Source organism: Mytilus californianus, unplaced genomic scaffold (genome assembly GCF_021869535.1).
Source record: "Mytilus californianus isolate M0D057914Y unplaced genomic scaffold, xbMytCali1.0.p SCAF_4, whole genome shotgun sequence".
In the NCBI taxonomy this organism is placed as follows: domain Eukaryota; kingdom Metazoa; phylum Mollusca; class Bivalvia; order Mytilida; family Mytilidae; genus Mytilus; species Mytilus californianus.
Window position 1 is genome coordinate 104,622,888 of NW_026262690.1, and position 26,735 is coordinate 104,649,622.

Consider the following 26,735-nt stretch of genomic DNA (forward strand, 5'->3'; position numbering starts at 1 on the left):
TTGGAGATGTAATTATACAGTACCAGGTACTTTAGATGCCAAATTTAAGTTTAATAAATCATGTACGGTAATTGTCAAATCAACATTTAGAGATAAGTGGTTTTCAGACATAAATCATTGATTCTGCTGTCACAGATTATGTTTCATTTAATAAATAGTAATAGATTAAATAAAATATCATGTACATATATTACCACTAGACATTTCTGATCTGCTTTGAGTGTACTTAATCAAAACTAAGGAAATATAAAAGTTAGAATTTTAAATTTCCATACAACTCCTTCATCACATAGACCATGAATTTTACACATAACATTTAATCAATGAAAACCAACAAATTGCATTTATTTAAATCAAGTACTGCACTAACCATGATCTCCTGCCCCTGAAGGCTGTGATGGAGTTGAAGATGAAGAACCAAATGGATCTCCCCCTAAATCTCCTAATAAATCCATTGTAGCTGACCCTGAAGACTGTGAGGACTGACTTTGTTGTCCTGGGGACTGGAATGAAGCGTCTTTTGTTGGCTGTTGACCTAGAGTTATCTGCCCTGGTACTGATGCAGCCTGACTCTTTAATGTTATTTTCGGTGACTGAAAGAGAAACCAGTTATTTATAAGATGAAAAAGATGGCCAAATAACAGAAATGAAAAAATGTTTTATGAAGCAATGTGCCAGATCTGATTTTAGAATATTAAGGGTTTACTTTTAACATATACAAATTTATTTTTAAATTTCTATCTGAAATTCGCTGCATTTATAAATAACAATAGTGATAATACCTGATAGCAGTTTTGGTTGTCAGTAATAACTCTTGAAGGATCTCAAATGTATTGTTTTATCAGAATTTTGTAACAACAATTGTTCCTTTACAAGATTTCACAGCATTTTTCTTTAATACTGAGTGGGTCTATTTTTCTATTCCTGTTGCAACTGTAATAGTGATGGTTGTGCCTTAGTGTTGTCAACTATAATTCATAAACTTAAAATTTTATTCAATTTCTGTTAAAAAAGTTTTCATGACGTCTAAAAGATTTTATTGGGGGGTTACAAATCATCATTTTTCATAACATCAGAAGCAACAATAAAGAGTGTTGACAAAAAGCATTAACCTCTTTAAAAACAATCACAAATGTGTCATTCATCCTCATGAGAATATTATTTTGTGATCATTGGCTGAATGGCTTCAATTGTTTAAAACATTTGTACTGACAGAAAAAAAATGAAGTCCATTAACTAATGGCAATAAAGGCATTGGCCCTATGAGCTAGGGTAGTCAAAATAATAGAAAAGCAAATGTTAAAGGAAAACAATAAATGATAACATTATTCACCCATAAATTTAAGTGGTTACATAGTAACCATCAGAAATGAACAATACACTTAAATTGACCATGTATATGCACACAACAAAGTAACAAAAACTAAGACTGAGAAGTAAGGAAGTACTTACAAAGGAAATACAACACTATCACTCAGGAAACATAACATCAAGTGGTCAAAATAATCCAATTATAAAAGAATGTTACAGGATAGTACTACCATCTAACACCTAGTATCTTAATCTCCCATTATCAACTGACAATTAGATTTAGGTGACCTGTATTGATTATACCAATTATGTACTGGTATGTACAAGTATGCTCACCACAGTACAATATGTACATGGTACATGTATCTATATTTTTCACTAGACTTGATTTGAAGGGAAATCGAGGGCAACCCATGAGTTGAAGAGGGCCAATTAGCCATTCCTGATTATATCAGTTTGTTAATCCCCCCCCCCCTGGGAACTCCTTGAAAAGGCTTAACAGAATTTAGCCAGACTTGCACAGGTTTGTCTACAGGACTGTGGACATGAATGTGCGCATCTGGTGTTGAAATTTTAGACAAATTTCTGCTTCTATCATTTGGAGAGACTCTACCATTTTTTAACCAACTAAAGATATATAAACAAATATGACTTTAATTGATACCAATAAAATAACATTGTTGGGATGCTGTCTCATTGATATTTACCCAATATGTCTTCTAGATGATCTTTAGATATTTTTATCTATTGTATGTTGAACATATAACAAATAAAGACATCAAAATATCAGCACATCATCCACAATGACAAGACTTTCCTAAATCATTGGTATAAATAAGTTGTACACATTTTCAAAACTGACTTCCAAAGATCTACCACTAACACCAAAATTGGCTTCCAAAGATCTACCACTAACACCAAAACTGACTTCCAAAGATCTACCACTAACACCAAAACTGACTTCCAAATCCACTAACACTAAAACTGACTTCCAAAGATCTACCACTAACACCAAAACTGAGATCTACCACTAACACTAAAACTGACATCCAAAGATCTACCACTAACACCAAAACTGACTTCCAAAGATCTACCACTAACACCAAAACTGACTTCCAAAGATCTACCACTAACACCAAAACTGACTTCTAAAGATCTACCACTAACACTAAAACTGACTTCCAAAGATCTACCACTAACCACTGGCAGACCTATTTGGAAAATCACCGCGATTTTTGTAAAAACTCCGGTGTTTTTTGGCTAATCTCCGCGAAACGGATAAAAATTAGAGGTTCATCGTAAATTTGCTGTATTACAGGATATTTTGCATGTTATCCGGAGATTTTCCGTGTCGGCGGGAATTAGCCGTTTGTCCGATAAAACTGGTGTGTATTGAGTCATTGATAGAATCACTGATGCGTGAGCGACGGTTATTAATAGGTCGTTGTATAATCCGTTATGCGTGAGCGACGGTTATTAATAGATCATTGTAGTGTGGTACAAATTATGATATATAGATGTTTACAGAATTAAAAACAAAGTAACTATAATCATTTGAGATATAAGGAATTTTCAAAAATATATCATATAATGTTTCTGTAAATTTAGAGAGAAACAGATTATATATATCTGGGGATTAGATGGTTACTTTTTTTAATTATTTGTCAGAGGCCGCAGATCATTTAATTGCTTCTAGAACCGTTTATTGAAACAAAAATTAAATGAACGGCCAGGGGAAAGTCTTTAGTAACCTTAGTTGGTATCAGGGGTCAACTGGGTTGAGTTCAATATCGTAGCAGCTACGTAGCGGCTATGTAGTTGCTATCAATATCTATGTAGCAGCTTATCTATAGCTACACGTTCAATAGTAAAAATCTACATAGCACTACGTAGCCGCTACGATATTGAACGCAACCCTGGTAATACATTGAGTCAGACCGTCGTTGCATAATATGTATATGTATTTACACACAATGCAGTGCATTCAAACTCGATTTCGCAAACTCGTGGGTTGTCTTTTTAGACAAAAAAGTTCAATTTAAAAGATATGAAAGTTACGTACATGTATACAAGCATAGATATAATAGCCATTATATATATGATACAAGGAATTGTATATTTAACGTCAATGCCTGTCTTGTAAACTAATCTGTTACACTTTGAAATGTAAATAAGTTCTTTTTAAAAGATTGGACGGTTATTTCACATGAATAAAAGTTCTTCTGATCATTTTTGTTTTACAATGATTTTTGAAAGTGCGATCTTAAAACTAAGTTTGTCCGGACTTGCATGGAATATTTGCCACTGGAAGTTAAGCAACCAACAATCAATCATCTTAAAATAAAATAAATATGCCTGAGCGATAATATTCTTAAATTTTTTAATGTGAAACACAGTTTCTTCATTTATTAGAAATCACTTTCAGGTCTAATGGTAAAGTGAATATACATTCCGGGATGAGATTAATTTACTATAATTGCCAAAGAAAAAGAAATGATATTACGTTTCTTTTAATTAAATTTTAGACTGCAACAAATGTAGATCGAACATTTTTAATAATGAAATAATGCACGTCAAAAATTTCGCTCACAATAGAGATGTTAAAAATAGATTTTATCAATTGTGTCACTGCACGAGATCTTCCAACGGCGGGAAACATCATGTAGCTATAAACACAGGTGATGTTACTGACCGATTGTGGAATGTCAATTTAGGGTTAAATTTGATGTGTAATGATTGACATTATTGTGCGCGTTAGGTTGAGGCTCTAGAAGGTTCATTTCAATTGATAACCAAAATTATAAAATCAAGTTTTTTTTTCAAATCAACGTTTAAGTGTAAAATTTTATGGGAGGGAAACTTTATTTTGTTTGTTTTTTAGGGGCACAGGGAGTTACCATAAAAATCTATAGGAACATTGAATAAAACAATTTCGAAGGTCACAACTTGTAAACTAATGAAAACAATGATAAACACTGCTGACAAGCGTAAACAGTTGTACATTACTTAGAAAATAGAGAGAGTGAAAAAAAAGGACGTTGATGATGGTTACTGTTCATGTTAATTTTGAAAGATCGTGGTAACTGATTTCTCGGATGGTGGTACTTGCCAAAAGGTTGTATAAAAGGACAAACTAAGTACAATTTTAGCCGTGATATATGGGGGCCCCTCACGCTTGAATTAATTTACGTTACGTATTTCGTCCTTTATTATGACCTACAGTTGATCATAGTTGAGTACTACGTATCGGTCAGGGGCGGATCCAGACACTGTGAAAAAAGGAAGGGTGTGCTAGCCAGGGTTTCTCAGAAAAAAGGGGGTACTAGTACAGTTGGCCTAATGTACTAGTATTTGAAGGCCAGGATTGGAAGATTATCAGACATTCTGTGGCTCAATTTTAATTTTATTTTCTAACTGTGAAGTGCTACCTAAGCCGTGGCCTGGAGAACCATACCCAATTTTTTAAAAGGGTGTTCCAAAGGCATATTAAAATACTTCCAGCATTATACAGGTCCTGAGGTACAATTTCTTGGGGAGGAGATTTCAATTGCTGTTATGTGGGTTAATTTTTTGTTACTAGGAATTTTCGTTTTTTTTTTCATCAGATTTGCCCAATTGTCTATTCTGTTAAGGTTTCACAAAAGTCAAAATATATAACACTTCATAAACATCTGAACTTTGCCTGTATTTTTCAACCTATAATGAATAAAGTCCTAAACTATATGCAAATATCTTCATTTAAACATACTTAAACATATGCACACCGTGTAAATTGTAAATAAAATTGAAATTGTTATGTTGTGGCCAACCCGGTTCTTGGGGTGAACACCAAATTTTCCAAAAGAAATCTGGAGGCCTATTCTGATCATATTCTGATCCCCAATTTGATGAGAGAAAAAAATATTGTGGTCTGGCAGTTGACAAAAAAAATCGGAATTCCAGAATTCCCCATACCGTTTATTTCAAGAAAAAAATGTTTGGTGCATGGCAGTGGGGAATAACGTTGTGTTCCGAATTATTTCCGACTCAGAACAAACCCCTAACCCTTTGAATTTAAATGTTGCTCCTATATACCTTACTATCGTGAATTTTCAATGTTTCATGTATATTTCAGGTCAGATCCCAGGGCATACTATGTGTTCAAAATTATAAAAACGTAGAAAATTCATGATTCATGTACGTGTAATATGTCTCAAGAAAATGGATTGAAGGCATATTAATTATCAAATTATTTATTTGTACAAAAAAACACATAGGCAATGAAAACCGTGTGTGCGCCAAGAAAGGTCAATACGTATGACTCAACTCGGAGGCTGATTTAGGGACAGGCTGTCCAGATCCCTCCTTATGGAACTACATATGGTTAATTTTGACTTTTATTTACTTGTTTCACTTACCCGAATAATTCAGTCGTTATATTCCGCTGATCTACGATTATTTCATTAACAAGTATATAGAAGAGATCGATTACGGAGAGAGACTGAATTTTTCGGGGTTAGTTCCACTCCGACCTTTTTTTAGTTTATACAATAAAGCAAGTCTATTTAATCCATTTCTCCGCTGTTTTCGTTATATATAGCACTTTCGTCATACTAAGGTTAGGTTTCAAAGAGTGGATCATTAATATGAACATGTCGGGTTCTTTTAGAGCTGACAATGCGGTATGGGCTTTGCTCATTGTTGAAGGCCGTACGGCGACCTATAGTTGTTAATTTCTGTGTCATTTTTGGTCTCTTGTGGAGAGTTGTCTCATTGTCAATCATACCACATCTTCTTTTTTTATATATAATAACAATATCATAATTACAAATACTAATTCTCCTTACGTCATCCGAGAATACACGTGTCTTTTCTTTAGGCTAAAGCGCGAGTAGATGGTCAGATATATATATGGAATTTTGAAAGGACCTTGACTGGCTACACAGCCCTTGCACGATCTGATCGATGGTCAGAAAGATGACCGTCAAGTTCTAAGTGCACACAAATGGTCACATGTCATGAATATCCATGAACGTACAACGAACTAAATTTTATATATACGAATCCTTGCTGTACCACAGGTGTCCTTGTGTAATGAAATTTTAGGGTATTGGTGCATAGTCAAGTGATTAGATAAACTTGGATAATCAATGAGAGAGAATGAATGACCATTTTAAGTTAATCCAGGGACTTTCTATTGATTGTTGTTTGCTTTACGCTGCATTAGCACAAAAATGCTATATCGCGGCGAGAGCTTATTCCAATATTTTTACAATTTAAGGTATATTTTTAAAATCAGACAATAAGGTCCTTCAATAAACTAAAAATCTAGACTAAAGGGACTTTCTATACTTACGGGATAAGATAAGATAAAACTTTTTTTTATTAAATAATGAAAGCTTTTTCAGATAAAGGGAGTGTCGGACATAGTTTTAACTCTAAATGAAACTGTTCTTTAATTCATAAATAATAAAACATAAAATTAAAGGCATTTTAGACCCTTCCTACAAACGGAAAAGATGAGCATGAAAAATAAGTGAAAGGGGGGTGGGCATAAGTGACTGGTTACGAATTAATTTTAATAGTAGTTCACCGTGCAAGAAGTTTTAAAGTACTAATGGAATAGTGTGACAGAAGCGGATTTAGAGGGGGCCAGGTACCCCTTTTCTTGAAAAAAAATGTGGTTGATTATACATGTATTGGGAATTACTGAAGCATGACTGAAGCGACCCCCTCTTAGGCAGTCAGTGCATATGAAAATTTCTGGATCCGCCACTGGTGTGCTAGCTTATAAATGATATATTTTTTACTTCCTTTATTTTTTTTAATCCTTACTCCGTCTTTGTAAAATAATCGAGACTTCATCAGGTATACACGCGGAGAAATAAAATATTGAAGTGATTTGAGTACCGATATATGAAATGTCTCCTTGGTAGCTGGTATCCCTTGTGGGATTAATAAATTGAACTCATGTGTGCCGGAATAGGTAATTAATATATTTAATTTTTATTATTTGTCAACTTATGGTACGGTAATAACTTTTATTTTTTTATTTTCCTTTTGTTTCAATTTCAATTTGCCCTACGTTCTGTGAACAAAATAACACGGCTACATATTTTAAGACAAAACACACTAATAGTTCGACTAACACGTTGACTTATTGTACTCACTTAGTATCAGATAAACGAGATGCATACTCCTTAAAATCATTTCAGATATTCAATGGAATTTTTAATTCACCAGAAAATCAGAAATATCCATCTTAAACATTTCTTTTTTCATTGGATGTTATATCATTTTAAATATCTAACAAGGCACATAAAAAATTCTAGTTTTTTTGCGATGTCCAATATTACGTGCGATGATGCGTAGCTGCATGGAAGTTACTACATGAATTACATCATTTTGATTATCTTTGAAATCACTCACACGTGGCGGTGTACACATTACACTCAATATACGACTTAAAATACCTGGGGCAATTTATACTTCCGTTTATTGTCCCTTTACTAGCCAGTGTACCTGGTTATAGATGTAATTTTACATCTATGGTAAGATGTATCTCTGACTCCAAAACAGTCGAGTGCGAATCCCGGATTTTGACAAAGAATGTTGGAGGACGAAAAGACAACATTCGAAATGAGATTTATGTATAAAGTTTATATTATGCATATATACCATTGAAGCAGCCTCTGATAAATTGTCATCTAAGACGGTATAAATTAAAATTCTGTTGACATGGCACGAAGAGGAGTTGAGAAATATGCGACACATTTTATTCAATGTCCTCACAAAGGTAGTTTATTTTACATGTTCTCGGACATTAAATATATTTCTTGTGTGACAGTTTGCTGACTGTTAACACCATGTTCAATTTATCTTAATTGACAAACATTTTGATAAGGTTCCATCATTTGAAAATAAGTAATTAAAATCTCAGTAGGTTCAAAACTACTAAATTTTATCACACAGAATGCAACAAATAAAGGTTACAGAAATGGGCTCTATCACTTCACACTTTGGCAATTGAAAATAAAATCTAATCAGTCAAATTCTCAGTATCACAACTTCATTTAACTGCAGTAGATATTGTCTTTCAAGATAACTGAATAAAATAAATATTCTTTAAAACAAGAGTGTAGGGAGTCTATTTCCTACCGACTCGCATGAACAATTTTCATTTTTTTTATATACTGCCTGAATGACATGACTCGAGAAATATTTGTCACTGGACATCAATTTAAAAATTAAAAAGAAAACAAAGAACTCGAAATTAAGGATCTGTATGACACCGTACGGCCCTTCTCAGACAGTGAGCAAAACTCATACCATATAGAATTTATAAAATGCCCCGACATGACATAATTTGGAAAAATTAAAAAGACAACACCTTTAAAAATTACAAGCTCCTGACTTGCCAGGACAGTCATAGAATGAGGAGGGTTTAAACCTATTTGAGATAGCTCAACCCTCATGCGGTCACCAATCCTGGAATGTAAGACTGAGAAAATCCATATCCTTTGCTTTATAGGATAGGACTGGGCCTCTCCCAACCAGGACAGTGAGGTAATAACATGCACAAATTGTGAAAATTAAAGTTAAAATCAATAAGAATCATTGGATCTAGTGTAACGCAGTTATAAACAGTCAGAGAAAAATCATGAACTTGTGTGATACCAAAATATACGTACATAAAATCGAGAGAAAAAGGCACGACCATAAGTATGCATTAAAGCAATCTATGTATGTAGCAGGGAATTTATGTTTTTTTTTGTTCACATCTCATCCTTTTTTTTCCATTCATTTCCAATGTTTGTCGACTTGATATATAGCCTGGTTAAGGATGTACTTATGTGATGTTTATGAATTTGTGTATAGCTTGTTATGTTTCTTTACAAAAGCTTCTCCGACTTATAGTATCTATCTATCTATACTACTTAAACGAGAAGACCTCATTTTGTTAGTCGCTTCTCTTCCTTTCATAATAAATTAATCATCATGACTCTGTGTTCTATAGGTTCCATGCATAGTTGCATTTGTCATCTATTCTTATGATTCTACTGTTTGGGTTATATTAGGAGAAATCAATTTAGCAGTGATCGCCGTGTAGAAGAAACTTGGAATTGATAGTTTATATCAAATATACTTTATTGATAATAAATGTATGTTCATAGTATACAGAAACGCCAAAACAATGGTATTTAACAGAAAACAAAAAAAATAATGCACTTTGGAGAAAAGGGAGAGGGCTTGAAAAAAATTGTCCCGTCTCCAGGAGTCCCTATGAATTTTGATACCTTTTCTGAAATTATCCAGATTTATAAAAAGAGATGGACCATTTTGTACATATACCAAGGGGAAACTTCGTGCAAAGCATTATTATTTATAGTTTAATTGAATTTAGTAGAAAAAGAAAATTTGGTGAAAATAAAACCAAGATTTTTTTAGAAAATCCACAGATTTTAAGACCGAGATTTTTATACGATTCCAATTTTTTTTTGGGGGGGGGGGGGGGATCGTATAATGGTATGATGTGGTTGTTGTCGTCTACGTCGTCCGAAGACACATTTGTAGTTTCTGGACTATAACTTGTGTGTAAGTGTATGGATCTCTCTGACATTGTACCACAAAGTTCCATATCACAAAAGGAAGGCTGGGATTGAGTTTGGGGGTAATTGCCCCATTCATGAAGGAATTCGGGGCCATAAAAGGGCCAAAAAACATTTTTTTAGTTATTCTAGTTTTTCAGACAATAACTTGTGTTTAAGTCACTGTATGGATCTTTCTGAAATTGTACTACAAGTTTCCATACTACAAAGGAAAACTGGGATCAAGTGTTGAGTTTATTGCTCTAAAGGGCGGGGGGAGGGGGGGGTGGTTGTGAGTTCAAAAAGTTTGCAGGTTTCCAAATTTTTAAAAGGGGTTTAATTTTTTTTTCAAAATTTTTCAAATTTTAAAATATTTCAAAAGTTTCAAGAAGAAATCTTTAATTGCACAGTATTGCCCAATAGATTTGAAAGACCTTTACACATGTTTTGTGTCAGAAACCTATATTATGTCAAAAATTTGATCACAATCAGGGGTTAAAAAATCCACTAGCGCGACGCCCGGGACTAGACTTTTACACTTCGGGCAATTAAAACTTGTAACCGAATATGCCCGACGGACTAGTAACAAACAATTCTTGGCATTTCCAAAATAGTAAGTGGAAAATCCCCTCATCGCTATTCTATCTTAGCCAATCAGATTCAATTACGTACGTCATCCGGGATTCCAAGAATTTGAACCGATTTTGTACATGTTTTAAAAATAGAACAACTAACTCTGGGTGGACCGGTATCATGTATTGATCGCAATTCACGTACTTTCAATATCAATTTCTCAGTACAGGGGGTATTGTACATTGCTTATGCCGAGATTTTCAATTAATGGTACTTGGGTGTATGATGTAATGATCGATATTGACCTGTCTTGTCGGACAGCTGTTAATTTGAGCTTGAAACCATGCACAAATTATTTCTAAACATTTTAGTACGGCCACCACAGGAACTTTGTCAGTTTTAAAACGAAAAACGGTAGATGAAGGGGGTAATGAGGCTGAAAATTTATCCCAAAAAATGCCAAATACGACCAGGAAAAGCGGAAAAAAACATTTATAGTGTCATTGACAGAAAGATTCCCCATGGGCAAGGTCGACTGTTACTGATGATAAACAAGAGATGATGTTTTGTGAATATTGCCGTTATTTTCCCGATCTCGCTGATAAAAAGTCTGCTGTGTATGTGGGAACAACAAATATACGAATTGAACCACTGGTTTAACATGACAATATCAATGAACATGTTTTCTGTGCCCGAAAATATTTAACAACCCATAGTACAAGGGATATCCAAAAAGATGTCTAGAGATCCCTGTTATAATTAATAAAACAAAAATTCATTTGATATATTTAATCAAATACCGTGTATAATGCCGGATTCAAAACAAGGGACATCCACTGTAAATTTGAAAGGTATACTCGGGCTAGCAGGTCAGTTTTGATGGGCTAGCAGCTCTTTCAACAGGGCTAGTAAAATCCTGCTACCAATAAGTCCTGGGCTAGTGAGCTGTAACACATTTTTTTAACCCCTGACAATCCTAATTCAGACAGTAATAAGCTTGAATATTGTGTCAAAATTTGCCCCAACTGTTCATGGTTCAACTTCTGCGGTCATATCAGGCTGCGCTCAGCGCCGAAGCATTTTATTTTTGTTATAATATTTTAAACATATATAACTCAATTAAAAAATCATTGCTAGCACTGAATGCAATAATCCTTCATCAATAAAGCATCGAATCGCCAAATATGACAGTACAAGGGAAAAGCTGTGGATTTTCTAAAAAAAAATCCATATGTTTAGCATTTAATCAACACAAGGGTACATAATCCTTAAAAGCCTTTGAGAACGTAACTTTATAGCAAGGAACTATAACGTATGCAGATTTTCTTTGAACACATACGAAGGTCTTGAACATAGGGGGGGGGGGGGGGGGGGGGGAGGTCTTTCAATCCTAATTGTCTTTTAATTTGTTAGTCATCTGTTTTTCTCTATTCTTCATATTTTTTTCTCATTATTCTATATTCTTTATTTTCTTGGCAGCTATTTTTTTTTACTTTTCTGGTCCTATGTTGTGCACTTTTTGTCCATTTGTGTTCTCTATTCTTCTATAAATCCTATCCAGACCCTCACAAACATACATAATCAATAAGTTCCGCTCCTATTACCTAACCCCACTTGACATGGATATAGATAATTGTCATCCATGGGGTTTTCTCATCCGTTTTGAATATAACATTGCTATTAAAACGGGTACGTTATAAAAAAAGAAGACGTGGTATGATTGCCAATAAGACAACTCTCCACAAGAGAAATGACACAGAAATTCACAACTATAGGTCACTGTACAGCCTTCAACAATGAGCACAGCCAATATTGTATAGCCAACTTTAAAAGGACAACATACTAGGAGTCCATTACATCAGATATAACATATAGAGATGTATAAATACGCAGTCACGTATACGTCCGATACTAAATTGTTGACTTTGTTGGAAGGCAAAATGATTAGCCCTATACTGACTGGAACTAGTATATATATAACTGAAACTAGATGAAAATCAAGGAATCTACACATGCTGTAATAGCAAATCTGAACGGAACCAAAACGCATGTTTGTAAAAAAATAAATAATATACAACTTACATTTCAGCAACTGTTATATTAGTAATTATTAATGATGTAGTTCGTGAATAAATTGTCCTACACAGTGGAACAAATGGACAGTCTAAGTACGTTAATGTCTGGATTAATATTTCTGCAAAGACGTTGTCATTTTATTGTTTCCATTAACCGACTTAAATAAAAATCAAATTATAACTTTGTAATTATTATAAATGTTTACCTTTTGAAATAAATTTTGGTTTATTGAATATATTTACGGGAAAAACGAACTCAAATGTTTTATTTCCATGTATTTTATGACATATTAAAAAACATCTTTGTGTAAAAGAAAAATCGAATCACATCAAATTTTGATCGGCCGTAAAATAAACTTCACATCACTTTATTTATATCACAAATCAATTTACAAAAACTTCTCAACGATGTCATAATACAAAGCACGAGTGATCTATCTGGCGGACCAACTTGTGGCTAATGATTGACAGGTATGATTAGATCTTGAGGCTCCTATGGGGAACGTGGTGTCGAAAGGAAAATAGAAGATTATTCAATTATAATTTTTAGGACTCGTACGAAATGTGATCTGATATGGAAAATTTTGAGTTCTTTTAATAGCACAAAGAAATAAGACGTTAGAAGGGTTACAAATGTGTAACTATAAACCAATGACTCGTATGTAATTTACGGGAAAGATTTTATCAAAAGTTTGTTGAAAACTTTCAATTTCAAACCTTCTTGGTTGGAATGAATATGTTCGATTTATATGCAAATAGGTCTTTATTATATAATATATTTAAATTATCTTCATTAATTACAATACAATATATAACATGTATCTATGATATCCTCCGTAACGACTAAATATATGTACAGGTAAAATTAAATTCTGATCAATCGGGTACAGATTGATTTACGACCTTCCACTGGTATTGCACAAGCAATATCACAGCAGGTGTTAAATACACTAGGACAAGTGTCAGATCAGTTTGACATCCTGCCCGATTACGGTATCTTCCGGAGACTCTATAAGTACAAGGACTGATTTTTTTTTCGAAACATGACAATTGTGAAGAATTTTTTAAAGTGAGAACAAAGTTTCTGACCCAAACTATCGATTCACATTATGAATCTATCATGAATAGTAGATTAGTTTACGTTTTTTAACGTAAATACGATTTCCATTCATATATTAAAAAAATTGTAGTTGTCTTTTGCAAAGATAACACATGTATTCATCTTGTTCATTGGTCACATTAAAATAGATTTTTCTTTAATGAACAATGACAACATTTGATATTTATATCGTAAGTAACTTTATTATCAAAAACACCGTTTTATATCGACCGAAAAGGGAAATAAGATAGTTTTTTTAATCTGACTGTAAACATTGTATATATCACAACGATCTATTAATAACCGTCGCTCACGCATAACGGATTCTATAATCATCTATGTACAACGATCTATTAATAACCGTCGCTCACGCATCACTGGTTCTATCACTGACTCAATACACACCCGTTTTATCGGACAAACGGCTAATTCCCGCCGACACGGAAAATCTCCGGATAACATGCATAATATTCTGTAATACAGCAAATTTACGATGAACCTCTAATTATTATCCGTTTCGCGGAGATTAGCCAAAAATCGCGGGCATTTTCCAAATAGGTCTACCAGTGAACACTAAAACTGACTTCCAAAGATCTACCACTAACACCAAAACTGACTTCCAAAGATCTACCACTAACACCAAAATTTGTTTGATTGGTTTCTAAAATTAAATCTATACAAGTGGTATTTCAAATATTGGACTAAACAATGGGACTGTGGTTAGTAGAGCAGAAATGTACAATTGGCCTCCCTGTTGATTATCTGAAGCTCACTCAGAAATTAATCATTTTCTCTTTAGTGTATTAAAAAACAAATGTTTCACCTCCTAATTTTTGTCATAAGGAAACAATTGCAAGTGAATTTACATTATATTTGGACTCTGGGAGAATGGTGAGGCTTTGAGGAATGCTGTTTGGGAAGAGATAAATCATAAAAGGAAGTGCATTTGAATTGATCTGATGCTGTAAGCATGCTGTTCAGTGTAGTATGTCAATAATTTCATTCATAAACATTCACTTATCAAGGAAGTTATGATTTTATCAATGAAGTTTTATTTACACTTTGTACAAAAAAGATAACATAATGTTGACAATCCTTTGAATATTCAAAAGGATAAACACACATAGGATAGTAGCAATTGACATCTTTACATGAATCATTATCAATGACAAATATACTTTTTTATTAAACTCAATTTCATTTTTTATTGAAATCTTTACAGTATAAACCACATGTGTGTTAACCAATATTTCTAGCAATAGGTCAGTTCATTTCTGTTATTGCCGAAATAAAACTGTCTAATGACTTATATCTATACAACGATGTATCTTTACCCGACTTCTATCTCAGCATTTTAGGCATTCAACACCTGAATTTTTTATGAAATTAAAATTGAACAAACCGTAACCACCTGCAAGAAATTAGTTGACATACCTGTGTGACATAAGGTTATATATACATTGTAATTATAAAGGACTTATGATGCAGATTTTCTACCACTAAAGTGTGTACAGACTTTCTTGAAACAGGTCAAATCTGTTTGTAGCTAATTTATTAATTCATCTTAAACAACTTTTTTTGTAACAGATATCATTTTTGCATCTGTTTTTAAATACCTTTGCACATGTTTACTAAAAAACAGAATTGACCAGTCAAAAAATATATGTACATGTACGCATAGAAATGGATGGATTGCAATAACATAAATGTAAGACTCAAAAATATGTCTCAGTGTCTGTTATAACACACACACACATGTGTATGCTTCCACAATTATGCCTGATCCATTGTACATATGTAATGTACAAACAGATGGTCCACTAGCCCACTAAGACATTCAGTAATGTCAGAAAGTCAATTGACATTGCAATTGAAGTCTTACAAAATAAATCAGTTTCATCTCTCATAATAGACATCAAACCAATCCTTCCTTGTCCAATATAATAAAATGTAATATTAAACAACAAATATTTATTGATATGTAAATCATAAAAGATATGTGACAAAATAAACAAAATACACAATAAACATAGAAAAACCGAACTCAAGACAACAATGGAAACATTTCCCTAAAAAGTATCAAGTAACAGTCACTAAACTCATTTAGTCTCTAGTTTTTATAGATCCTTTATACCATTACATGTACATGTATGACATTTTTTAGTTAAACCTATCATGACAGTCTGGTGCACAAAAACCACTTCTCTAGATCTAATATAAAGCCCCTCTCACAATTAAAGGGCAGTTTTAACTAAACAAAGGAGTAGGCCCAGTAAGACCCCTTTTTGGCCCCAAAATATAGCAGTTTTACAAAATTGTTAAAATGTAAATTTTTAGCTATTTATTGGAAAGAAGAATACTTCTGTTACATAAATATGGGCTGTTTTTGACAATACAATGCACATGTAACGGGTACTAGCATCATTTAGTCATACTAAATTACTGAAATCTTCGAAATTTTAGCATTTTGGTTAATTTTTAGACGGTTTCCGTCTGAAATGGAAGTGGCCGCATTTGTGTTCATTCTTAATATTTAAATGTAAGTTGTATTTGATGATAATACATAACATATATAAAGGTTGAGAATGAACACGGATGCGGCCACTTTCATTTTTGACAAAAACTATCTGAAAAGTGACATATTATGGCATATTTGATAGATTTTTCATATTTAAGCTTGAATTTGAGCGCCTTTAATGACTAAATCAGTTCAAATCTTTCACATAAACTGATTGAATCGACTGAAGTAGACACTTAAGTGTTTAAAAAGTGTCCAAAATCTTTCATCAGATGAACTTGAATTTTGAGGCCGAAATCGGCCCTTACTGAACCTACTCCTTTAAAAGATTGATAATTTCTTTAAAAATTAATAAACTTTCTCAGTTTCTGCAGAAGTCATTACTTATTAATAGATTAATTTATATATATATTTCCTCTACTTTCTGGATGTCTGATTTTCCAACATTGATACAAATATACATGTATATGAACTTTTCGTAGCAAATAAGAAAAAAAACATGTTCGTATTAGATCTCCCAAAAATCACAATTTACAGTAGACCCAAGGAGATTCACTAAAAATCCCTTTTTGCAGTTTTCATTGATTCACCCTGATGATCCCTGTCATATAATGTCAAAGGTCAAATCTGTCTGGTAGTAAATCAGTGTTTTCATCTGCGGTAACCAACAATCACTTTGTTTCACAGTAAATCACTATTCACCAACAGAATGGTTTGTACCTGAATGTTTGTAAGTTTTTAGTTTTTAACAGAAAACAAAAACTTCCCATTGATAACATTTTAATAGTACCAATTTATCCAATTTTTTTTTACAACTTCCGCAAATCAAACCTACCAGAAATGTAATAAGTCAGAGACCATGACGAGGTAACCAAATCATGACGAGGTAACCAAATCATGACATGTACATGTACTCTCTTTGGGATAGAATTTTAACTGTGTCCTAATCAGTGTTCCTGCACTTAGGGACGACAAATAATACACATTTCTGCGAATTGGATGTAAAAAAATCAAAATTGGAATTAACTGATGTACTTGGATGCTGCAGGCAATGTGAAAAGATACATATAACATGTTCTTGAGTCTTACATTAATGTACACATGACTTACTGATTCACTACTTTCTCCTTGGAAAATATCTTTCTGCATAGATAAGACACAAAAAAATGACACATATTTTGTTTTACAAAGACTGCACAATGTTCTTGTCACAATTTCATTTACAATGAAAGTCTTACTTGTATTGCTATACTAGTAAATTTTGAATTCAAATTTAAGCCAGGATTACAAATCTGACCTAAAAACCATAAAATTATAGTCTGCGGCATGCTATGTAAATTCAAGCACTGATTCTGTGTTCTTGAGCCTCTTAAAAATAAACATGGGTATTTTTTTTTATGGGAAAGAGAACAGTATTGTTGGATTTTCCAATATCTGAATGATCCAATTGTCATTCAAAGATTTAATAAATTAGAATATCAATGATTCAACCCAGCATTTCATATTGCCCAGTATTCCCAAAATGCCTGGCAGTTAATCATAAAACCTTGGATTTTGCCAACCCTGTCAAATATATGGCAGGGTCATAAATCAAGAGGGTTAGTTCACCATAAATCACCAACAACCACCCTGTTTCACAGTGAATTGCTCAACACCAGCTTTAGTGATTTTGCACTGTATATATATTCTGCTTTCTTTTATACAGAATGTTTGATTTCATAAAGAAATGAGACTTTTTATAATTAGCCCATGGCCCATCCCAATCTTTATGATAATTTTTTTGTTAAACAGTAAAATATGGATTAAAAGCTTCCTTTTAATAGCCTTATGGAGGAATAACACCCCCCCCCCCCCCCCCCCCAAAAAAAAGTATATCTCAACTGTAAACTGAAACTGAATGCGATTTTATAGAGGGTACTGCCCTTACCTGATCATTTTGATGAACTATAAGACTGGGACCTTTTTCTCCTAATAATGCTCTCAATGGTTTAGTTGTTGTCTGTTTATTCATGGAAGCCTCATTAACCTGTTTTGCTTCTGTTTTCATTGCATCTGTAGGTGCAACATAATATCGTTTTCTCTCATATTTATGTATCATGAAATCTTTTACTTTTTGTTCATCTCTTGAGTCTGGTTCTGCTCCTGATCTGTTGTCATAAAGTCCTAAATATACTTTTCTACAAAACTGCAAAAAAATATTTTTTTCTTCAATTCAGTACAAATTTATGAGCTGGAGTAAATCTGCACATGGCCTCCACAATGGCTAAAAGTAGAGGATATCTTGAAAAATGTAAATATTTTAATTGGGTTAATCTGTGTCTGTAGTTGCTATCCTTTCATTTATTAACTTAAATGTTGTGAAGTTTGACAAAACTGAAAACTTGACAATGTAAAACTAATTCTTATTGATTCATTTCTGAGAGAGACATCAATTTCATTATTTCTACAGACTGTTTTTTTTCTTCTACTTTTTTTATGTCTGTACTTTGAGCAGGATTTGGTCACGATTTGTAATGGAGTGTGCATTGTTTTTGTTATTTTGATGATCTTTGATCATTATAGTTTCTGTTTAATTTATTCACTTTTTCTACTCAAGGCTATTTGAAATTTGATGTATTGCATACACCTGTCAGTTTTTGAAGACTTTCCATGTATGTTGACCTTTAAAAGTCTTTTGGTTATTTGTGTCGTTGGTTTGCTGTCTTATTGACATATACCCAAACATTCCTGTTATCTATATGGTCTATTTCACAAGCCTTATATTCATTATTGTACAACATGTACATGGACAAGATCTAGAATTACATGACTTCTGTAACACATCTGAATTTTATTATTAGTGGGAAAAGCTTCTAAATGACTGAACAATTAGTTACATCTTGATTTTTGTGTCAAGAATATGAAACTTGACATATATGAAGAAGAATTGAAAACAGATTTGGATTCTTGGGTATCTATTATGATCTAATTATGAACTTAGCATAAAGATTCTTATTTTACCTCAATTTGGGTCCTCACAAATGTGTTTTGAGATTTTCAAAATTATTGCGATTTGCTTTTTTTGTTTTTTTCGTTTTAAGCACAAAATACTGTGTAATTAGAAAATATTGGGGAGAGCATTGAGGAACAGTTAAGTGTTACACCTTAAAATTAACTATATAACACCAACTCGATAAGAACATACAAAAAATAATTCAAGTTTTTGAAATTTCAAAGAGAGCTAACTTCTGGTCCCAACATACTGTGCACTCATAAATATTCTAGGGGTACCAGATTTCGTGGACTTCCTTGATATTTGTGAACCAGGAATTTAAATATTTAAAGGAATAGAAATTTTCTTTAGGCTTGTACATGTATGCAGATTTTGTCAAACCAGGAATTCAAATATCCAAAAATTGGAACAAGAATCCACAGTACATCCTCAAATACACCTTATCGCTATTAATCCGCCATTACTGGACATCACAAAGGTTCCGGTAAAATTTTGACGTTACAAAAAAAAATATCTGATGCCACAATGGAAAAGTGATTGTTGTATGACGTCAAAAGTTCAAGAGGTGCAGATTCTTGGGTCAAGCAGCCCAGATTTCCAAATAGCGATAAGGTCTATGCATGTAGACCCATTTTATATTTATTCATAATGAAAGTCAAAACTAACACCAAGTCACAAAATGAATGGACCTGTCCAATAAATGAATACAAACCTCATTTCCATGACATATTAAAAAATCCATTTCATCTGGTGTAAAACTGGCCATTGATATGGATTTAACTCTGTGTGGAGGATTTAAACCTCTCCTGAAAATATAAATGAAGGACACTGTATTAAGGAGTAATACCACCATTGTTTTTCCCCTATTGGTCTTTGTTAAATTGTCACTTTTCAAAAATTTGTGCAGAATTTATCTTTGTTTCAAATAAAGAAATACTTGGTATGAGTAAAGTTTTATCCTGCCTAGTTATACAGACAAAATTTCACACAACATTTCATTGCATATAAGAAAATAACCATCACTGGAAGTTAACCAATCAAATTTCACCCCTTTTTTCCTGTTTACATGCTTTAGTAACCATGTAACCTCAAGTTTCCAAAATATTTAACAGAAACAATGAAAAAAAGAATGGTGCTTTGAAACGCCCAAGATATATGTTTATGACTCAGAAATTTTTTACTGCAATGAAAAGTATGATTAATTTCATACAACTGTCAAATTCAAGGGAATATTTTTTTTCAAACTCTTTTCGTTTGAAACCGGATGTGATGTACAATGATTTGGTGGTATAAAGAAGACTTTTTTGTTGAATAAACTGAATGATATTTTTTTCATTTGTAATGCTGCTTATTTCAAGCATTTCTGTCAAGTTTTGTCATAATCAGTTCAATAGTTTGAGAGAAATCTAGTACATGTATAATATAAGACGACAGATATTGTAGAAACATGTCCCGCCCGATTTATAAAAGCGATTTGAGCAAAATTTCTCCGAAAAAGCCAAATCATGATAGAATATAGTGTGGACCAATATTATATGATCAAATATTCATCTCATCTGCCTACAAACAGTGGAATATGATACAAAAGACTACTCTAAGAAAAATACCACTAATGGACCTCTTTGTCTTTATTATTAGGTCCCTTCTGATCCACTTATAACGCTCATTTCCTCAAAATTTCAACTTTTAAGGCCAATAAATCAAAATTTTAGGGTAAAAATCACACATTTTTGCAAGAAATGTGATAATAAATGAGTAATTGAAGTGTTCAAGCTGAATGAACTATCCATATAAAAGTTTACTGACTCTATGGAGGTTTCAATAAGTCCTTGCTTAAAACTTAAGTTTACGCCACGTTCCAGAGAGTAACATAAAATGCTTCCCTTTTAATGAATAATTTGTTGTCACGGCATCAAAAATAATTTCATTTACTTATATTGATATAACTGAATATTTCTGAAAGTGTTAATTAGGAAAAGACTGGAATATGGTTATTAATTGTGATAAAACTAAATAATTTTAAGACAGCACTACAGTCTGATGTCACAACAGGGAGCAGGTTAATAATTAAATTATGTAAATAAAAGCACATGGTAAATACTTTATATATGAGACCATATGGGAGGAGCTAATCATTCAATCATCTGTTGATACCAAGTGTCCAGCTGCTAATCTCTGACCACAAGAAAAATAATGTGGTCTTATCTTACATGTCCAGAGCTCCAGATAAGAATTTACTAATTTGGTTTTTACTCCTCATTTTTTATGTAATTGAGTGAAATAGTTTTTTCTTTTGCATCATCAGTTCAAGTTCACCCTCAGGCAAAGATTGAATTGGGTTTTTCACTCCAATATTCCTGAATGTATTGGGGTTTTTTCATCATGGTTTTAAAATTGAGACATTTACTCTGTTTGGGTAAAATTGATTCATTGTCATGTGTATATGATGCATCAATATTATAGTTCTGTGAATGTGTTAAAACAATTTAACATCCATTCATGGACAGTTTTATTTTTACCCAATTTAGTGACATAAACCAAAATATTGTCCATGTAAGCAGCAAAACAGTTACTATAAATATATGATCATGATGATGGATGGTTATTTAATGTCCAGTGTTATTGCACACAGAGTTATTGCTTTCTCCACAAGTGAATTAATAATATGGGTGACATTTCTCTTTTCCTCAGAATATGTGTCAGTTTTGAGATAGTTTAATAAACTAAGTCTTTGGCACAAGAGGTGCTTTTTCTACCTCTTCTATTCCATGTTATAAAAAGAAAATTTTATGAACTGGTGCCAATAGTTTATCGGGATACAAATTTTATCAAGGAACAAACGATTTAAAGATTCCGACAAGGACCCAGTTCTGCCATTTGTATTTTCTCAACCCTTATCGCTTCACTTACATTTACGTTAATGTAAGTGAGCGAGAATGCCCGAGTAGTTACGATTGCTTTTTGATTGGTGCTCTATTTTAAGAACGAAAGTAGAATTCTTTAAATTACAAAAATAGATTTATAAATGACGCAAAAATAATTCATTATTTAGGGTAAATAACACACTTGACAGCGACTAATAGCATTGGGAATGCATAGTTTTAAAAATAATTGGGTTCTCCTTTGAATGAATTGGGTTTTAAACGCTGAGAAGGACAATTGAATTGGATTTTCTATTGTTTTAATTGCGTATTGACGCAAATACGCAGCTTATCTGGAGCTCCGCATGTCTTATTATATTGCAATCAAACTTAATTTATATAATGATGGAAGTAAACAAAGAAAATTCAAAAGAGAAAAAAATGTAGAGGGAATATTAAAAATCTAAATTAAAGACATATAATGTGTAAGAGTAGCTTAAACAAAATTTTGAAAGCCTCTAACAAATGTTCTTACTAGGGCAAAATAATTTGTATCTGAATCTGACACCAGCAACAATCCTTATACACCTGGAGTATTGTAACTTGTACTATAAGAAGTAGCTGTTCTATTTTGTAGAGAACAGTAGGTAGGTCAAAAAATGTATGAAAATATCTTTTATTGCATCTATATATAGTTTTAAGTTTCTAGTTAATTTCACAGTACCATATATTTCTTTTTTTAAATATGAATAATAATTATTTCATAGTGAGAATTATGTTAAATATTGATTATATGCAACTGATCACTCTTCATATTCTCTTATCTTACATGTATATACTGTCTGGACAGGAGAGGAGCCTTGACCATATTTAATTACTACATTACAGATGTTGGTCAAATCTATGATGGCAAACTCCCGCCAAATGCTAAATTAGTGTTGTTAAGGGATGGACAGTGCACCAATCATGCAAAATACACAGCTTAAGTGTACAAAAGTCACAAACAGTGTGATTCTATTGATGAAATAATGGTGTCAGAACACTCCTGGGGTGTTCCCAGATGATTGTTTATATTTATGTTGCATTTATAGGGGTTCAAATTTTACAGGGAGATATTCAGTTTTGAGTTGATTTTTCAAACAATTTTTCATGGGAATTGTCATCAAAAAATTACAATAGAATCTTTATGGGTACCTCCTTTGGTTTGGCTTTGCTACATGTGATTAAAGGGAGTATTTACTACAAAACTGTGTCCCAGTTTTTGAATAATTTGTTTCTAAATGAATTTACAGGTCTCCAAAGATGAAAGGTGGTTTGTCACCCAGCAGTTAAATCAATATATATCTTCTAATTGGAGGCATATATCAAAAATCTGAGACACTGTATTGTAGCTTGTGCATGGTCACTTATAGGGATGAAAACAGATTTTTATTATTATCATGTGACCTGAATGTGCTAGTTTCAACCAAGTTGGGAGAGCACTTTTATATCCATAGATTAAGAAAGAGTAATATTTCAGCTTTAAAATGAGTTAAAGATTTTAAAAATCCATTGACTCTGCATTGAGTAGTTTTGGAGATATTAATCTTTAAAGACTGATGGTTGGAATCAGAAAAGTCAGACTGTAGTGCTACCTACTGTAACAATGCAGGTAGATTAAACAAATATATAAATTACCTCTTGTAACAGCCTTATAGAATGTGCTCAAAATTACACATATTTAAGGGTAACATTTAGTGCATCAGGTACAAATGTACATTTTCATATGCCAAAGAGGATTAAAGTAAAAAGGGCATGGCAGCATTATCTACATGTAAGCTGAAGACAGTGCTTAAAGAAAAACCAAATATAACTACCATTTTACCATTTATTTAATCACACAATGAGGCCAATATATATATGGACCAGAAATTTGGGGGTACACGTCCTCCAAAAAAATTTAAACTGACCCTGAAAACTTTATTTTAAAAGAAATTGACACCATCTCAGTTGAAAATGTACATTCAAAATTCTGTGTATTTGCACTTGGTGTTAAAAATAAATCATCCAACTTGGCCAGTAGAGGTGAACTACATGAACTAGGAAGTTATCCAATCATAATGTTTGTTTTTCTTAACATGGTTAAATATTGGTGTTATCTAAAAAATATTTCAGATAAATATTATCAAATTAGAAAAAATATTTATGTTGTGGTAATGAAAATGAAAGAAGGTTGTTAACTAAATTTAGAGTAAGCTCACATAACCTAAACATTAAGAAGGAAAGATATTGTAACTTGGTTATTAGTAAAAGAAAATGTAACTTATAAAATGTAAAAATTCTGTTGAACATGAAATCCATTTTTTAATTCAATGCCCATGCTTAATAACAGTACTCAAACCATATTTTGATCATTTAAAAAATAATAAGAAGAATTTTAGTAAACTTTCTGATGTAAACAAATTAATCTGGCTTTTAAGCAATGAAGTCCTTCAAGATACATACATCATTTATATAATTCATAAACTTTTAAAACAACTGTCCAAAGAAAGAGATGCACTAATGAATAATTGACTTAAGAGCTGACCCCCTTCATTATTATTATATGAATTTTTTTGTGTTCCAAGTGGAATCCATATTGCTGGGTTTTATTCACCAGTTATGTATCTTTTATGCAGTTCTTTTCTTTAATAAATGTACAAAATTTATATATGTTCAATGTTTTAATCTACTCAATCTGACATTCAAATCATGTTAAGTATTGTGCTTTGTCTTGTAGTTCTTATTACACTGTAATTATTCTGCCCTAATGTTGGCACTGTGGTTAGTGAATAAAATTATTTGTATTTGTATTGTAAACTAAATGTATGCAAAACATTCAGTGTCAATAGACCATGACTGAGGGAACAGGGCCAAATTATCTCCATGGAAATGAGCTGTGCCAATGCTTATCCTTTTATTAATTCATCTTAAGCTGGATATAAACAAGATTGTTAATTGACATACCCTTATCTTGATACGAGAAAAGCTTCAATAGCAAGGGAATGTTCACTTATTCCAAAATTTGCATATATAATATGTATATAACTGGACGATATAAAAAATATTCCACACCCTCAAAGACTTTGTAACACAAAGTTCTGATTGAGGAATTCCATTTGTATATATTTTGTAAAATAAATTACGGTTAAAGACATGTCTTTTAATTCAAAAAATCTAATACAAAGTCAAAGATTTTTCTGACAACAAAATGAAATGTATTCTAAATCCAATTACTAGCGAGCAAGTGGAACTAAGGACAAGGGGCATGCTTAAAAAAGAACTATATTTGTGGTGTTTCATTGAATTTTGTGTATCAAAACCGGGTCATGTAAGCTTTTCTATTAATATCATAATATATACGAATGGGCTATTTGTCTTTGTTTATGTATATATATATATAAAGTCGAAGATAAATATTTTGTATATGCTGCTGTCAGACTCTGTAACTTACAAGATGCCACTGCACGACGTGCAGACAAATGCACCCGTCGTCATGTTGACATAGGTTGGACCTCTTTGATGGCAGTCGAAGCACTGTTTGTTCGGAGGTAGCGCTGCCATTTCTCGTAACATTTTGAGGTGTTTCTCATCTTGCTTTCTTTTGCTTGACGCCATTTTGAAGTATGACAATTTTTTAACCGGAAGTTACTTCCGAACCAAATTACCCAAGGAGCGATAACTCCCACGTTTTTTTATTTTTTTTGCGGTTTTGCGGTTATTTTCTGGAACGCATTTTTTTTTACTTGTAAAATAGAGAGAAAATATCTCTTACTATATATGTAATCCTCTTAACATTACATAATTGTAATGAGTATCATGGAATCGTGTTACAGTGGTTCTGACACTACTTTGAGACTACTATAACACAGGAGTCAGGACTACTAATAACGTTATCAGGCTATAGTAGTCACAGAGTGGTGGAATGATCAATTTGTTTCAAAGTATTTTAGTAGTCAAAACTGGGACTATTGTACTAGTAATAATAGTCCATGTCAAAGAAAATAAAACAGTTCTTAATAATCTATCGCCGATGACTGGGAAAAATGTTTATTTAAATCGCCTAAATGTATTAAATGAGTGCATGGAATATGTAAATCTGAATACGCTTTTGGGTAATTATTTTACAAAACTGTATATATAACCCTCCTATGTATCACATGTGTTAATTAGTAGTCTCAGATTGAATGTGACAGTCATCAGTTGCATATATATTTGCTACTGATTGAATCTTTCATTGAATCTGGTAGATTTTTTAGCCATGATAAGATAAGATAAGAAAAAATTATTTTGATTCGGCATAAGTTAAATACACAACACAAGCTCTAAGCAGTTTTTGAATATAAAAACATATACATAACATAAAACAGTCTAAGATATAAAACGACCTGTAATACAAAGTTGAATCTCACACACATAGCATGCAATAAAAATTAAGCAACAGATTTAGAATGAAGTAAAACATTGTTTACCTATATAAAAGTTTAAAATTTAGAATAAAAATATGGTAACTATTTAAATAAATAGATTACTTTTATAAAAATCAAATAAAAAAGTTTAATAGAACTATAATTTATGATATATGCTTTGAGATCTAGAAATTTCAAAGAACAGAATATTTTCAACATGAATTGATCACCCAATTTCTGGAAATATGTGTCAGAAATTAAAATTTAAATATATAAAAATTCGTGAAAAAATACATCAATACTAGTCATGCC

At 32.4% G+C, this 26,735-nt stretch overlaps 1 protein-coding gene across 1 annotated transcript in view; it reads right to left on the reverse strand.

Annotated features, from left to right (window-relative positions):
- Positions 1–25,639, reverse strand: part of LOC127738964 (arf-GAP domain and FG repeat-containing protein 1-like) — a 41,660-nt gene extending 16,021 nt beyond the window's left edge. The window contains exons 1-4 of the mRNA XM_052250463.1: positions 25,469–25,639; positions 19,848–19,941; positions 18,071–18,328; positions 371–593 (exon numbers count right to left, since the gene is read on the reverse strand). Coding sequence (XP_052106423.1) covers positions 371–593; positions 18,071–18,328; positions 19,848–19,941; positions 25,469–25,632 — 739 coding nt within the window. The 5' untranslated portion in view covers positions 25,633–25,639. The remainder of the gene's footprint in view (positions 1–370; positions 594–18,070; positions 18,329–19,847; positions 19,942–25,468) is intronic.
- Between the last annotated feature and the right edge of the window lie 1,096 nt (positions 25,640–26,735).